The 15000-nt window shown below is 35.1% G+C and overlaps 1 protein-coding gene and 1 long non-coding RNA gene across 2 annotated transcripts in view; one reads left to right on the top strand and one right to left on the bottom strand.

Annotated features, from left to right (window-relative positions):
- LOC137621085 (uncharacterized) overlaps positions 1-15000 on the bottom strand; it is a 377935-nt gene that overhangs the window by 187815 nt on the left and 175120 nt on the right. The gene's annotated exons all lie outside the window — the stretch shown is intronic.
- Positions 1-15000, top strand: part of LOC137621084 (protein sax-3-like) — a 135958-nt gene that overhangs the window by 83747 nt on the left and 37211 nt on the right. The window contains 5 exon segments of the mRNA XM_068351523.1: positions 5-271; positions 1033-1545; positions 2125-2349; positions 2882-3189; positions 14399-14510. Of these exon segments, the coding sequence (XP_068207624.1) occupies positions 5-271; positions 1033-1545; positions 2125-2349; positions 2882-3189; positions 14399-14510 (1425 nt within the window).

The raw sequence follows: 15000 nt of genomic DNA, 5'->3' as shown, positions 1-15000 counted from the left end.
TTAGTTTCTCCCTTCTGGGTAAAGGCCCCCAGAGATGTCATTGGAGTGGCAGGAGGAGAGACGGAGATAAGCTGTCGAGCAGGGGGCGATCCGCCCCCTGTCGTGACATGGCGTCGCGTGGGGGGCCACATTTCCGTCGGTCGCATGCGTATAGTAAGAGATCGGGGCCTCCTGGTGTCTCACCTGCGCCCTTACGATTCTGGTACCTACGTCTGCAACGCCGCCAACAGAGCAGCTTCCATCAGTGCCAATGCTTCTCTCACTGTCTACAGTAAGTGATCGTTTGCATTTTCAGGGGAGTTATTTAAATGTGCCAATCAATGACACAAAATGAATAAAATTAGGTATCTAATTAAAAATAAGGATAATAAATGGTTCCTTCAGGGGAGTTATCTAATGTGCCAATCAATGACACAAAATGAATAAAATTAGGTATCTAATTAAAAACAAGGGATAATAAATGGTTCCTTCAGGGGAGTTATCAAAATGTGCCAATCAATGACACAGAATGAATAAAATTAGGTATCTAATTAAAAATAAAATTGATAATTAATGGATCCTTTTCAGGGGAGTTATTTAAATGTGAACATCAATGACACAGAATGAATAAAATTAGGTATCTAATTAAAAATAAAAATGATAATTAATGGATCCTTTTCAGAGGAGTTATCTAAACGTGCCAATCAATGACATAAAATGAACAAGTATTTCAATGTGCCAATCAATGACAAAAAAATTATAAAATTACGCATCTAATTAAAAATAAATAGAAACAATAATGCTCTTAAGATGCCGTCCAACAAGCTAATGAAAAGACGGGATATCTCAAATTGATAGACCCTTTTTTAGAAGTGTATTTCAATGTGCCAATCAATGACATACAAAAAAAATAAAATTAGTTGTTTAATTACAATTAAATAGGAATTATATTACTCTAAAGACATCGTCTAAAATACTAATGAAAAGATTTCAAATTCATCTACGTTTTACTTTTAAGCAACAAAGTAAGCTAAGCTGTCTTATTTACAACAGGTGCGCCAGTCGTTCAGGAAATACAAGGAGACGTGGAGGTGGAAGAGGGAGCTTCTTTGCAGCTCTCCTGTGCGGTGCAGGGCTTTCCAGTGCCTCTCGTATACTGGGCTCGGGAGGGCTCCCAAAGGCTACTTCCAGCCACCCGCGAGTTCATAGAACTCTCCTCCGCCGGGCAGAGTGATGAGGAGGAAGGCCTCATGGGCGTCAAGATCATATTTACAGTGAAGAAAGTAAACAAACATCACTCGGGTCGTTATATCTGTGGCGGGGTTAACAGTGCCGGCGGGGTCATGACCCCCGTCCTGGTAAGGATTCGCTTGCCAAACCTGTTGCCTCCGCCTATCATCTCTGTGCCTCCGGCCAATCAGACCCTCCCAATTGGTGGTCAAGCTGATTTGACTTGCCGGGTATGGGGGTCACCAGCTCCCACTGTGACCTGGCGTCACAGAGGTCGGCTGGTGACCTCTACCACAAGAAGACATTTGCTGCCTGATAATACGCTTAGCATACACGGTGAGTAGGAAACTCTTCCATTTTGATTAATTAGATATTAACATACTGATATTGCAATAATAGTCGTGTTTAAATACGTACTTTACAACTGAAGCTTCATTTATCCTACTATTGAAAGTACTGTAAATCGAAAAGAAAAAAAATTTGAATTACAACTAGATATATTTTATTGAAACCAGTTTTATTCGAATATGAAATCCTCCTATCAAAACGTAAAATTTTGTCTGTACTTCAGAATATAGTTTTCTTCTTCTTTCGACCTTATTAGTCCAATTGTATTGCAGGGTTGGCCACTCGAGTCAACTTTTCTTCAAGATATCTTCTTTTAATCTTATTAGTCCCATTGTAATGCAGGGTAGGCCGCTCAGGTCAACTTTTCTTCAGAATATCTTCTTTTAACCTTATTAATCCCATTGCATTGCAGGGTCGGCCCTCGAGTCAACTTTTACTTCAGAATATCTTCTTCTTTCAAACTTATTAGTCCCATTGTATTGCAGGGTCGGCCGCTCGAGTAAACTTTTTCCATCTATTTCTATTCCAATATCTATCATTAAAGCACTTTCCCTAACTCTATTACAGAACTTGTGACCGAAGATGAAGGGGAATACGTATGCCTGGCGTCATCTACAAGGGGAGTGACGGAGGCCAAGGCCCATTTGAACATTTCTTCCCCAAATGATGCTGGCGTTGTATTTCACGAAGCGCCGGACCCAGAATCCGCCCCTGGTCCCCCTTCTACACCAAATGTTATGGCCACAAACGCAACGGCTGCTCTGCTGGAATGGGATGTCCCGGCAAAGCAAGGTAAGAGTAAAGAGTAAATCTATCTCCTATATATAACAAAGAGCAAGTTTGTGGGTGTATGTATATATATACAGTATATATATATATATATATATATATATATATATGTTGTATATACTGTATATTTATGTATATTTACATTCATTTTTATATCATATATATACATAAATTTATATATAAATATACATATATATACATATATATATATATATATATATATATATAGATGATAGATAGATAGATAGATAGATATATATCCTGTCACACTGAGCAGCAACCCCTCGGAAAGCACAATCTCCCACAAATTGCTCAAACTGGCCTGTGGTAGTTAGGAAACGGGAAGGGGGTAGGAAGGGTTGAATCTGTGTGCATATCTATCTAAATATTAATCATCTTTTTGACGGGTCGCGTACACCTGTTCAATTTATATATAAAAAGAAAAATGTGAATGCGCATCAAATTTCATAACATTAAAAATCTGGATTAAAAAATATAGCATATACTACAATTTTCCCGTTGCAATCTTCCCCAGGTGCCTCTCCAGTGCACGGATACGTCGTGGAATATTACAGTAATCTGGACCCAGCTTGGAAAATTGTAACGCCCTACACAAAGCACACAACGTTCACCTTAACTCCCATTAGCCCATCGTACATCTATGGAGTCACGGTACGAGCGAAAAATGACCACGGCACTTCTGAACCATCTGGAATCGCTGAAGTGGGAGGAGATGGAAATAAAGAAGCCGTTGGCATAGAAGACTCGGAGCTGAAGAACACACGAGTTGTGCTTCAAGAAGCTGTGTTGACTGGGCCGGCATCTGCTAAGATTCTCTGGCAGGTAATTCAGACTTAGTCACGTGTTTTTTTTCAATCTGTTAAATCCTCGATGGATTTCATCTTCTATACAAGCTTCACTTCTTATCCTGATTTTGAACCTATGACACTCCAAAATCAAATCATTGTTCTCATGTCTTGGGTATTGCCACAACTTCTGTACTATGGTTTTCCCCTGCCTTGAGTTAGAGTTCTCTTGTTTGAAGGTACACTCAGCCACACTATTCTAAATGTTTCCTTATTTCATTTCCTCACTGGGCTTCTAGCATTCTGCTTTTCCAACTAGGGTTGTAGCTTAGCAAGTAGTAATAATAATAATAATAATAATAATAATAATAATAATAATAATAATAATAATAATAATAAACCTTATAGTCACCAAGAAGAAGCAAGCTTGAACCATCTACATTATTTTGTAAGATCCAAGTTCCTGATTTCATCTATTTCATATATAAATCAAAGGGTATAATATTTAAGAAAAATGTAAAACTCTTAAGAAAAATAAGGGAAATGGAATGACCACTAGAAAGAAAGTAAAGCCAAACCCTCACCTCAAGTTATCGTAGGAAACTTTTGCATAAAATTGCATAAGATATAACAAACACAAGAAGGTACAAAATAATTTACTATATAATAAAACATATTATTTAAATTGTTCTCTTGAAGTGTCACCAAATATATGAAGTCTGTTCTACGTCCAAGACTAATTCTTAAAAACAAATTATCAGAAATACAAGTCAAGAATGTAGACATCAGTATCGATCTCCGGGCCATAATTAAGATTAATCCATCCACAATTCGTATTATTTGAAGTTGTAATAAGAGAAGAATTATGGAGGAACGCAAACAGTGCACATTAGGATAGAAATAAGTCACTTTAAAGAGCTCTCAGTCACCGCTACAGTAGCAATTCGCTCTTTTATTAACTCAGACGCTAAAATTGAAAGTCGTTCTTTGGGAGAAAATATAGTTTCATGACGGTGGGTGACATATGGGCTCTGCTGGTAGTTTGATTTTCTTATGGACTTCCTGACACGAATGTTAGTGCAAGAGAAACTTATAGACACGATGATTTCTCTTGCGTTCGTTCGTTCGTTCACCTTGCCTATAGCCAGACACGGGCTCTTGCACAAGGGCAGCCCGTAAGAGATGATTTTTCTTGAGTGTAAAAAAAAGGTTCTTGCATGGGTCTGCGAAATTTTAAAAGATTACTAAGAGAATTTAATAACTTTGGTGTTTATTAATAAAAGGAATGTGAAAATCCGATCAAAGACAAGTGATGCTTACCAAAATAATATTAATTTCACAGTCATAAAATACGATACCATATGAAAGAATTTATTAAAATCATGAAAAAAATATGTTGACCTCTCTTCATGAATAAGAAAAAGCTTTACATAAGAACCAGTTCAAGACAATCGAGATGGGGGACAGAAACGAGATTCTACCATAGCTGTAATATAAAAGATATTGAAAAAACATTTATTTCTTATACCCTACAAAAGGGATGATATCAGAATTCGATGAGAATGTATATGGAGAGGCGAATATCTCTCTCTCTCTCTCTCTCTCTCTCTCTCTCTCTCTCTCTCTCTAATATATATATACATATATATAGGTATATATATACATATATATATATATATATATATATATATATTTTTTTTTTTACTGTATACATATATATATTTATATATATGTACACAATATATATATATATATATATATATATATACATACTTATAGTACACATAACCATACTTAGAGGTGGAATGGTCTTACTATAGATGGATCACCTAATTCTGGTAGAAAAGTTTTTTATCTGGGACACTAATTTTTACTATACTCTATTTTGTAAGGCCGTTATCTGCAATAAGTGAAATTTACGGCTTTTGCAAACGATAATCCAATCCCATACTTCATATATTATAGGGTTATAAATGATAATCAATTGAATTTACGCGTTTTACTCATTCTTGCCATGTTGTATTCCATGATGCCGTGACCTTTATTGAATTAAATCTACCTATCAAGCAGAATATATATAGCAATTTTAATTTTTTTTTTTACAAAGTCGTAATCTAAAAGAACTTTCGGCGTTTCACATAAAACGCTAATTTTCCCTTTTCTGTATTTTAATGTCATTGTAAATCAGTCAAACTATGGAAAAAAAAAATATCCTTCGAGGATTCAATAACACGTAAAGTAAAAGATAAAATATCCTTCGAAAGATTCTATAACATGTTATGTAAAAATAAATTCTTCGAAAAAATTCCATAATATGTAAAGTAAAAAAAAAAATCCCTCGAAAGATTCTATAACATGTGAAGTAAAAAAAAAAATATATAAAAAAATCATAATTTCAGGGTTGACACTAAAGACATTACTTGCTTCTTCTTCTTCTTTCTGGTAATGGAATTTCGATTGAGTCGAGACAAAGCAGATTACTAACCCTCACGAAAACAAAGTTTGCCTCCTCTTCTTTCTCCAAACTTTACTTGTGTTATCGATTACCCGTCGCTCGCAATGCCGATGTTGTTTGTGTACATATGCATCACCCTGTTTTTTTGCGGTACGATGCATGCAGTAAATATAAGAGGGTTTAGAGTATCTGTTTGTTTTCGATTGTTTTATTCATTTTATTCATTCAATGCTTTTATTCCATGATGGCTTTCAAGCTTCGTGTTGATGCGCTTCTGTTTTTTACCATTTTTTACTCACTCCGATCGTGTTTAAAGGCTTGAAGGCCGCTCATGAATGGCAGAGTCAAGGGACAGTGATATTGCCCTATCAAGCAGGATAATGCCCTAGAGACTGATCATATATACATATGATCAGCACCCAAGCCCCCTCTCCACCAAAGCTAGGACCAAGAAGAACCAGGCAATGGCTGCTAATGACTCAGCAGATAGACCTATAGGCTTCACCAAAACCCCCATCCTTAGCTCACAAGGATGGTGAGGTTGCAGCAACCAAAGAAACTAACGAGTTTATACGGGACACGAACTCCAATCAGATGTTCACCACTCAGGGACGTTATCATATCGGCCACCACAGCGCTTGTGGCTTGGAAATGTTTTGGAAGATAATATTATGAGAAGGAAAATAGTGCTTTTCGTGACGTTAGCTAAAAGAATGTCTTGAAATGGTTTTAAGTAAATTATTGCTAGGAATGTTAACAGAATTTTTCAATTAACCATAAACAAGAACACCTTGTGGGAAGAGTAAGATTTCCAGGAAGAAAATAAGAAACAAAAATACTGCTTTCACTTCTCTCCGATTTTATTTTATTAATCGTATTACGTGAAGCCCTCACTATCAGACAAGTGACGATAAATTACGTTGGATTTTATACCTTTAATAAATTTCCACCTAGTGTTCATTGCCATTTAAAGGAATTTAACCCCTCATGTGAGCCCATCATCAGCTGCGAACGCCATGCCAAAGAATCGAAGATTGGAAAGAATGTCATAAGAGAGGCGCTGTAGCAGAAGGGCGCCATTTCGCCCCCCTCCCTCCTAAGCGATCAGAGAAGGTAGGGTGCCATTTCGCACCCGGTTAATGACATGCAAATGCACGGGTCGTGAAGGAATTCGCTTTCTTTTCCCCCAAGCGTTTCCAAACTCGTCGCCATCAGCTGCAGCTGGAACCTAAATTTAAAGGAAATGGTAAAGAGTAAATAACCACCTTAAAAGGATGCCTTTTCCTCCCGCTGCATTTTAACGATAACTGACATCATACATACGCGTTCTCACAAGGAAGGAAGCAAAGAAAAAAAAAATGGCCCTTTAACTATTGCTCCCCCAGACAGTAAACTATTGTCGGAACTGGAATTTTTCTTCCCTCTTCCTTATTTTTCGCCAACCCAGGTACAGCATGTTATTCCCCCCGCCGACGTCCCGGGGGACACGGGACCGGAGGGGCGAACCGACCGCTACTTTACACGCGACTTTTGACATTAGTGACAGGCATTGGGGAAAAGGAGAATTTACAGAGGGAACTGCTTAGCTGTGCTCTGTTCCACGAGTTAATGGGATTTGGAGTCGATTTATGGCGCGTAATATATTTTCAATTCCAATAGCTATTTTGGATGATTGTTTAGTCTCTCTCTCTCTCTCTCTCTCTCTCTCTCTCTCTCTCTCTCTCTCTCTCTAATACATTTTCAATTCCAGTAGCTATTTTGGATGATAGAACTTTTGAACTTATTTGATCTACAAACTCGACGGCTAAGGAGATACCTTATAAAGGTATTCAAAATTCTTAAAGGAATAACAAATGTAGATTACAACAATCTATTCACGCTTAGCACAAATCAGTCTAGAGGTAACGGATACATACTGGAATTGAAAAGATACACCACTCAATGTGGCAATTTCTTAACATACAAAATAGCAAATAATTGGAACACACTTCCAGTGGATGTAGTAAACAGTAACACGGTAAACGAGTTCAAGAATAAGTTAGACAAGATCATACGAACTCGCTAAATGCTTAAAATAAATTGCTCTACTAAAGAGTAAACGGAGTCTCCGCGGATGGACTAAATAGTCTTTGAGACATCCAAATTCCTTGACACACACTCTCTCTCTCTCTCTCTCTCTCTCTCTCTCTCTCTCTCTCTCTCTAATGTATATTCAATTCCAATAGCTATTTTGGATGATTTTTAGTTTCTCTCTCTCTCTCTCTCTCTCTCTCTCTCTCTCTCTCTCTCGACTCAAGCAGTATGAATATGTGAACAGGATCTCCGGAAGAAGCCGTTACCACCTGATTCATGGATTCCGGGTGCAAGATATCTGTAGGGGGGCCAGGGGCATCACGGTAGGATTAGGACGGAATTGATTACAGAACTATATTACTCGGTTAACGTTTGAATCTGTCTTGGTTGGAAATCTTCTCCCCTTAACTTTGGCATTTAAGCTCTCGTGAATATCATTGAAGGTGGCATTTAAGGGGTTGGTTCTAAAACATAGCGAGGTTTGAATGTTCTTTTTTTTTAAAATCATATATTTTTTGCATAGGATTACGATTGATGTCAACGCTTCGTAAGAATTGTTAGTTGTGATGTATCCAAAATATCCTTATTTTCAGCAAAAGCTAAATATAAATAGGGAAAACTGATAAAGACAATTGTTAAAGAAAAAATATGAAAAACTGATAAAGAAAAATAAGGAAAATTGTTAAAGAAAAATAAGGAAAATTGTTAAAGAAAAATAAGGAAAAGTGTAAAAGTAAAACAAGGAAAATTGCTAAAGAAAAATAAGGAAAACTGCTCCTGACACATAAGGATAATTGCTAAAGAAAAATAAAAAAAACTGCTAAAGAAAAATAAGTTAAATTTTTAAAGAAAAATATGGCAAACTGCTAAAGAAAAATAAGGAAAATTTTGAATGAAAAGTAAGGAAACCTAAAAAAAAATACTGAAATTGTTGAAGAAAAATAAGGAAAATTGCTAAAAAAAGAAAAAAAAAAAAAAAAAAAAAAAAAAAAAAAAAAAAAAAAAACATCTTTAAGGAACGCAGTTGGGAGACTTTTGGTCTTGAGCGATTAACATCGGTATTTCGTAATACATTATATACGTGCTTAGGCGCGCTCTCTCTCTCTCTCTCTCTCCTCTCTCTCTCTCTCTCTCTCTCTCACAAATAGTTTTCCTTTGTTGCTCACTTGTATCGATATTATTATTATTATTATTATTATTATTATTATTATTATTATTATTATTATTTGCTAAGCTACAACCCTAGTTGGAAAAGCAAGATGCTATAAGCCCAGGGGCTCCAACAGAGAAAATAGCCTAGTGAGGAAAAGAAACAAGGAAAAATCAAATATTTTAAGAACAGTAACATTAAAATATAGAGATCTAAACTATAAAAACTTTAACAAAGCAAGAGGAAGAGAAATTAGAGAGTATACTGTGCCAGATTATACCCTCAAGTAAGAGAACTCTAACCCATGATAGTGGAAGACCATGGTAGAGAGGTTATGGCACTACCCAAGACGTGAGAACAATGGTTTGATTTTGGAGTGTCCTTCTCCTAGAAGAGCTGCTCACCATCGCTAAAGAGTCTCTCCTACCCTTTGTTCATGGTAACGCTAAAAAGTTTTTGTAATTAACTAGTTAGGAATATGGGGAGAGAGAGAGAGAGAGAGAGAGAGAGAGAGAGAGAGATCAACTACTCTCAACACCCCCTTTGCCATACGAGAGCACACACCGCGTGAGATAACTAGGGATGGCACAGAGGACGTAATCCATTTGGATTAACTGGAGTTGTGTTGCGAACCCATTTAGATGATATGTTCCCGGTTACAATAAAGTGCACCTTGATACATACGCTTTTGCCTAAGTTATTCATTGCACACTGTGTCTTACTAATAAACTCAAGGCATATTATGGCGTCCTGGAGATTGCATACCAAATGCAATGTTTCGACGAGGGGGGTTGAAGGAGAGGTACTGTACAAGGGACATTAGATGCTTTCATTACGTTTGCGTGTTTCCCGTTTTGTTATATTCATTGTCAGTGACTGGATGGAAACCCTTGATGATAGTACAAATAGGAATATCACTTGCTTTCCATATATCCCCTATATAATAAAGAGCATGTCTATAGGTATATACAAACATATATATATATATATATATATGTGTGTGTGTGTGTGTGTATATACACACATATAGACATATATAAATTTTGAATATATATATATATATATATATACTGTATATACTATATATATATATGTATACACACACACCCATATATATATATATATATATATCCATCCTGTCACGCTTAGAGGGGAGATGAAATAGTCATACCCTGGTGTGAGGAGGTACCCTCAGAAGTACACTCGAAAACCACACTGTCCCACAAATTACCGAACCAGCGGGTTGTAGATAGAAAAAGGTCAGGGGGTGGGAAAAAATGAATCTGTGCGTGCATGGCTGTGCATACCTATCTAAATATTTAGAAGTCATTTTTGACGGGTCGGGCACACTAGTTTAAAATGGTTAATATGGTGTTCATATCAAATTTACTAATATACCTCCGAGCTATTAGCAATTTCCAAGAAGGAATGCGTTCAAACGTAAAGGGTACAATTGGGAAAGGCATAAATAGGCATCTAGATGTCGTAAGGCCTAAAGAATTGTTCAATATCTGCGAAAACGCGCGTGAGTTTATAAGGTAAATGACGCCTCCGACGCGATAACAATAGAAGTCCTCCAAAAAAAAAAAAAAAAAAAAAAAAAAAAAAAAAAAAAACCTTCTCACCCCAACAGGGTGACGAGTTTAAACTTAGGGGGGAGGTAATATCGGAATGACAAGATGGACGGCTTCTTGGTGTCTTATATGAGGAGAGAGAGAGAGAGAGAGAGAGAGAGAGAGAGAGAGAGAAAGATATTATATCAGAAATTCCTTCACGATGATATCTCAATGTTTGAACCAAGAGGGGAATACTTTAAAATAAAATTAAAACTACCTCAAAAAAAATATAATTAAGATGCAAAATACAAATGGGAGATCGTTACACATGAATGAGAAATTTTGGGTATATCTTTGGCAGATCCATTTTGCAATATAAAAGATCTATAAGAGCATATGGACTGAGAAAGGAAATAAAGAATGATTTATTCTTAGGCGGATAAAACCTAAGTCTATGTTAGACATGTGCTGACTCGAGGGCCACATGCCGAAAACCATATATCAAGGAAGAACATGAATTTAATCTCACCGTAGCAACCGTATATAATTCTAGAAGAGTACCCATATCTATGATAAATTTTTAGTCTTACTATAATTCTTTTAGAAATAAGTAAATGTTAAGAAAAGCTTTATTATGTATTTATAATCTTTATACAAATATTCTTTTCAAATAAAGATTATAAATACATAAAAAAGATAGAGACGGCTGGCGAAATCTAGTCAAGGCCCTTTGCGTCAATAATCGTAGGAGGAGATGATGATGATGATGATGATGATGATACAAATATAAATATAAATACTATTTATTCATTTATCATCTTTATATAATTCCTTGGACGTCGAGACGTGCATCGCATACATACTCATTATAAGCCGAACCTTCGTAAAAAAAAAAAATCCTGCTTAGGTTGAACCTAAAAATTCATCGTCAATACGCATGAATTAAGGATGAATATTTACAACCATCCCAGCCTTTTGCTGAAATGCTAATTTATTTAAGTCCCGTGAAGCCTGTTGCTCGCTAACAAAGTATAGCTGGCATTTGGACAAAAGCTTTTGATGGAAGTTGCCATCTAAACTCTCTTAAGCTGTTAAAAACAGTTACTTTTCTAGAATCAAGGATGATATAAGTATTGAATAACCTACTTTTACTCTTAATACCTGCACTGTTAACGAGTAGAAATATAGCAAATTTTATGGGAGACCCAACAAAGTAACTTTAGTGGGATCCTATCTAAGCAAACTTTGTGGGGAACCCATCAAAGTAAATTTTATGGGAACCCATGTAAGTAAATTTTGTGGGAAGCCCCAACATAGTAACTTTTGTGGGATCCTATCTAAGCAAACTTTGTGGGGAACCCATCAAATTAAATTTTATGGGAACCCATGTAAGCAAATTTTGTGGGAAACCCAACATAGTAACTTTTGTGGGATCCTATCTAAGCTAACTTTGTGGGGAACCCATCAAAGTAAATTTTATGGGAACCCATGTAAGCAAATTTTGTGGGAAACCCAACAAAGTAACTTTTGTGGGATCCTCTCTAAGCAAACTTTGTGGGGAACCCATCAACGTAAATCTTTATAGGAACCCATCTAAGCAAATTTTGTGGTAAACCAATCTAAACAAACTTTGTGGGAACCTTATCAAAGCAAAATTTGTTGGAACCTTATCAAAGCAAACTTTGTGGGAAAGCCATCAAAACAAACTTTGTGGGAAACCATTCGAAGCAAAATTTGTGGGAACTCCATCAAAGCAAGTTTGGTGGGAACTCCATCAAAGCTAATTTTGTGGGAAAACCGTAAAAGCAAATTTTGTAATAATCCAATAAAAGCAAATTTTGTTGGAAACACATCAATAAAATACATGTATTGCATATGGAGGTAAAATGTTTCTAGCTCTATTATAAACTATTCTAACATTTAATAATACTTAGTGTCATATAAATATCTACACATCGAAAAAAACTTATTTCCCGGTGATTTCCCTTTGCAATCTCACTACTTATATATGGAAAATAATATCGAACTTGAAAACTGAAAACTTCCCCCACTTATATGACAAAAAGTACCAATTTGAGAGCCCAATAAGGGTAGATTTCAATTTAATCCAAGATGGAAAACAGCAGTCTTGTTCAGACCTCTCGGAAAACGATACGGGGAAACTGAAATGAAATCCGAAAACGCATTCCGATGCTATGAGGAAGCATTAGATATGGAACGTTTGATATGGAACGTTTGAGAATTGTGGACTTCCCTCCCAGCCCCCCTTCCATAAAAACGCGAAGAAGTGAATGAGAAGGGAAAGCCTGGAAGGGGGGGGGGGGGGGGAGGAGGTCAGAAGGGGATAGAGGTGGATGATAAGGAGGCACCCATTGGGGAAGAGGCATTCGCCAGTATTAAAATGCGACTTGTCCAATCTAAGCGACGGGGAACAGAGACCGAAAGACAAATGGTACACTTATGTGAGCGTCTTGCAAGAGCAGCGAGGAGATAATTGTAACACGGATATAAGGGTGATATAGGACGCCTTAGGCTGATTTATATACATATATATTTCTTCTGGCTCTCCGCTAGCGGCCCCTTTTAGTAGCATCGCAGCAGGGACCCCTAGCTAAGGCTTAGCGGGCCTTGTTATCATCGCCACTTGTACCTTTGCTAAAGCTTGTCTTTCTACCGTGCCCCCTACCCCCTCCTAAGATCTCTTCCTAGTTGTTAAGGAAGATTAAATGTAATCACTAAGAGTGATGCGAAGGAGTTTATTAGTTTCTGGAAGTTTATTGCGTCTGGTTTGATTGCTTCGTCGATCGAAAGAATGATTAAAGCTGGTTTGCTTACAATGGAATATCACTTTACTTCCTCTTTTTATCAAATGTAGTTTCACAGGTTATTTACTATTTCATCACACGGATAGTCATATTAACTATACACTAATTGTACAGACATTCTCTCTCTCTCTCTCTCTCTCTCTCTCTCTCTCTCTCACATTATATATAAATATATATATATATATATATATATAAAGTATGTATATTTATAACATATATAAGTAAACAAATACAGAAAATATATGTACAGGTCCATATATATATATATATATATATATATGTATATATATATATATAGAAAATATAATACATTTAGATAAATGCATATAATTGTGTTTATGTATACATACATACATATATATACAGTATATATATATATATATATATATACAGTATATATATATGTATATATATATATATATATATATAGAAAATATAATACATTTAGAAAAATGCATATAATTCTGTTTATGTATATACACATACATACATATACATATACAGTATATATATATATATATATATTTATATATAGTATGTATATGTATAACATATATATGTAAATAAATATAGAATATATATATATATATATATATGTGTGTGTGTATATATATATATATATATACATGTATGTATATATAAACAAATACAGAAAATATAATATATATAGATAAATGCATATAACTGTGTGTATATATATACATATATATATATATATATATACATATATATATATATATATATATATAATTTATGTATATGCATAACATATATATGTAAACAAATATAGAAAATATAAATAAATATATACATACAGATAAATGCATATATAATATATATATATACATATATATATATATATATATATATACAGTATATGGTGTGTTTTCATACTCCCTCGATTATTTTGTTTTAAATAGAAATCTAGTAACCAACGATAATCCCTTTCCTACATTTCAAATTTACTCTAGATTTTTTTTTTCAATTACATGGTTATCACCATGATCTCTAGCTATATGATACGACTTGCAAAAAAAATATGTACCAGTGTGATTTTGGACAAAAACTATACCGAGCAAATTATCCATCTAATTCGAGATTAGCAACACCATCATATCAAACCAATTTAATGGAAAATTCATTTATGAAATAACTCAGTTACATATCTATTTTTTTTTTTTTTACAGATGACTGAGGAAGTCAGCTCCGTAGAAGGTTTCTATATCCGACTCCATCACATGTCAAGAGACGAATACCTCCCCGATGCCTCTGCCTACAATGGTCGACCGCATGTCAAAGGTGAGTTGCAGTTTTATCAAAAGGTTTACAACTTCAGTTGTTTCTTAGGTTGGGAAATCGTTCGGTATATCTAAATGTTGTTTACTAAACTATGGGAATGCTCACGTTATTATTGTTTAAGATAAATAGGAAAAATATTTATCAAAGCAACAAGCTTTATTGCAATCTAATTGTTTTGCTAGACAATAACTAAATGTTTATTGAAATCATTCGGTATATATAAATGCTGTTTACTAAACTATGGGAACGCTTACATGATTATTGTTGAAGATAAATAGGAAAAATATTTATCAAAGCAACAAGCTTTATTGCAATCTAATTGTTTTGCTAGACAATAACTAAATGTTTATTGAAATCATTCGGTATATATAAATGCTGTTTACTAAACTATGGGAACGCTTACATGATTATTGTTGAAGATAAATAGGAAAAATATTTATCAAAACAAGAAACTAATTACTGTACTAGATAACAATTAAATGCTTACTAA

Source organism: Palaemon carinicauda, chromosome 27 (assembly GCF_036898095.1).
Source record: "Palaemon carinicauda isolate YSFRI2023 chromosome 27, ASM3689809v2, whole genome shotgun sequence".
NCBI classification, from domain to species: Eukaryota; Metazoa; Arthropoda; class Malacostraca; order Decapoda; family Palaemonidae; genus Palaemon; species Palaemon carinicauda.
This window is presented reverse-complemented; position numbering and strand designations above follow the sequence as displayed.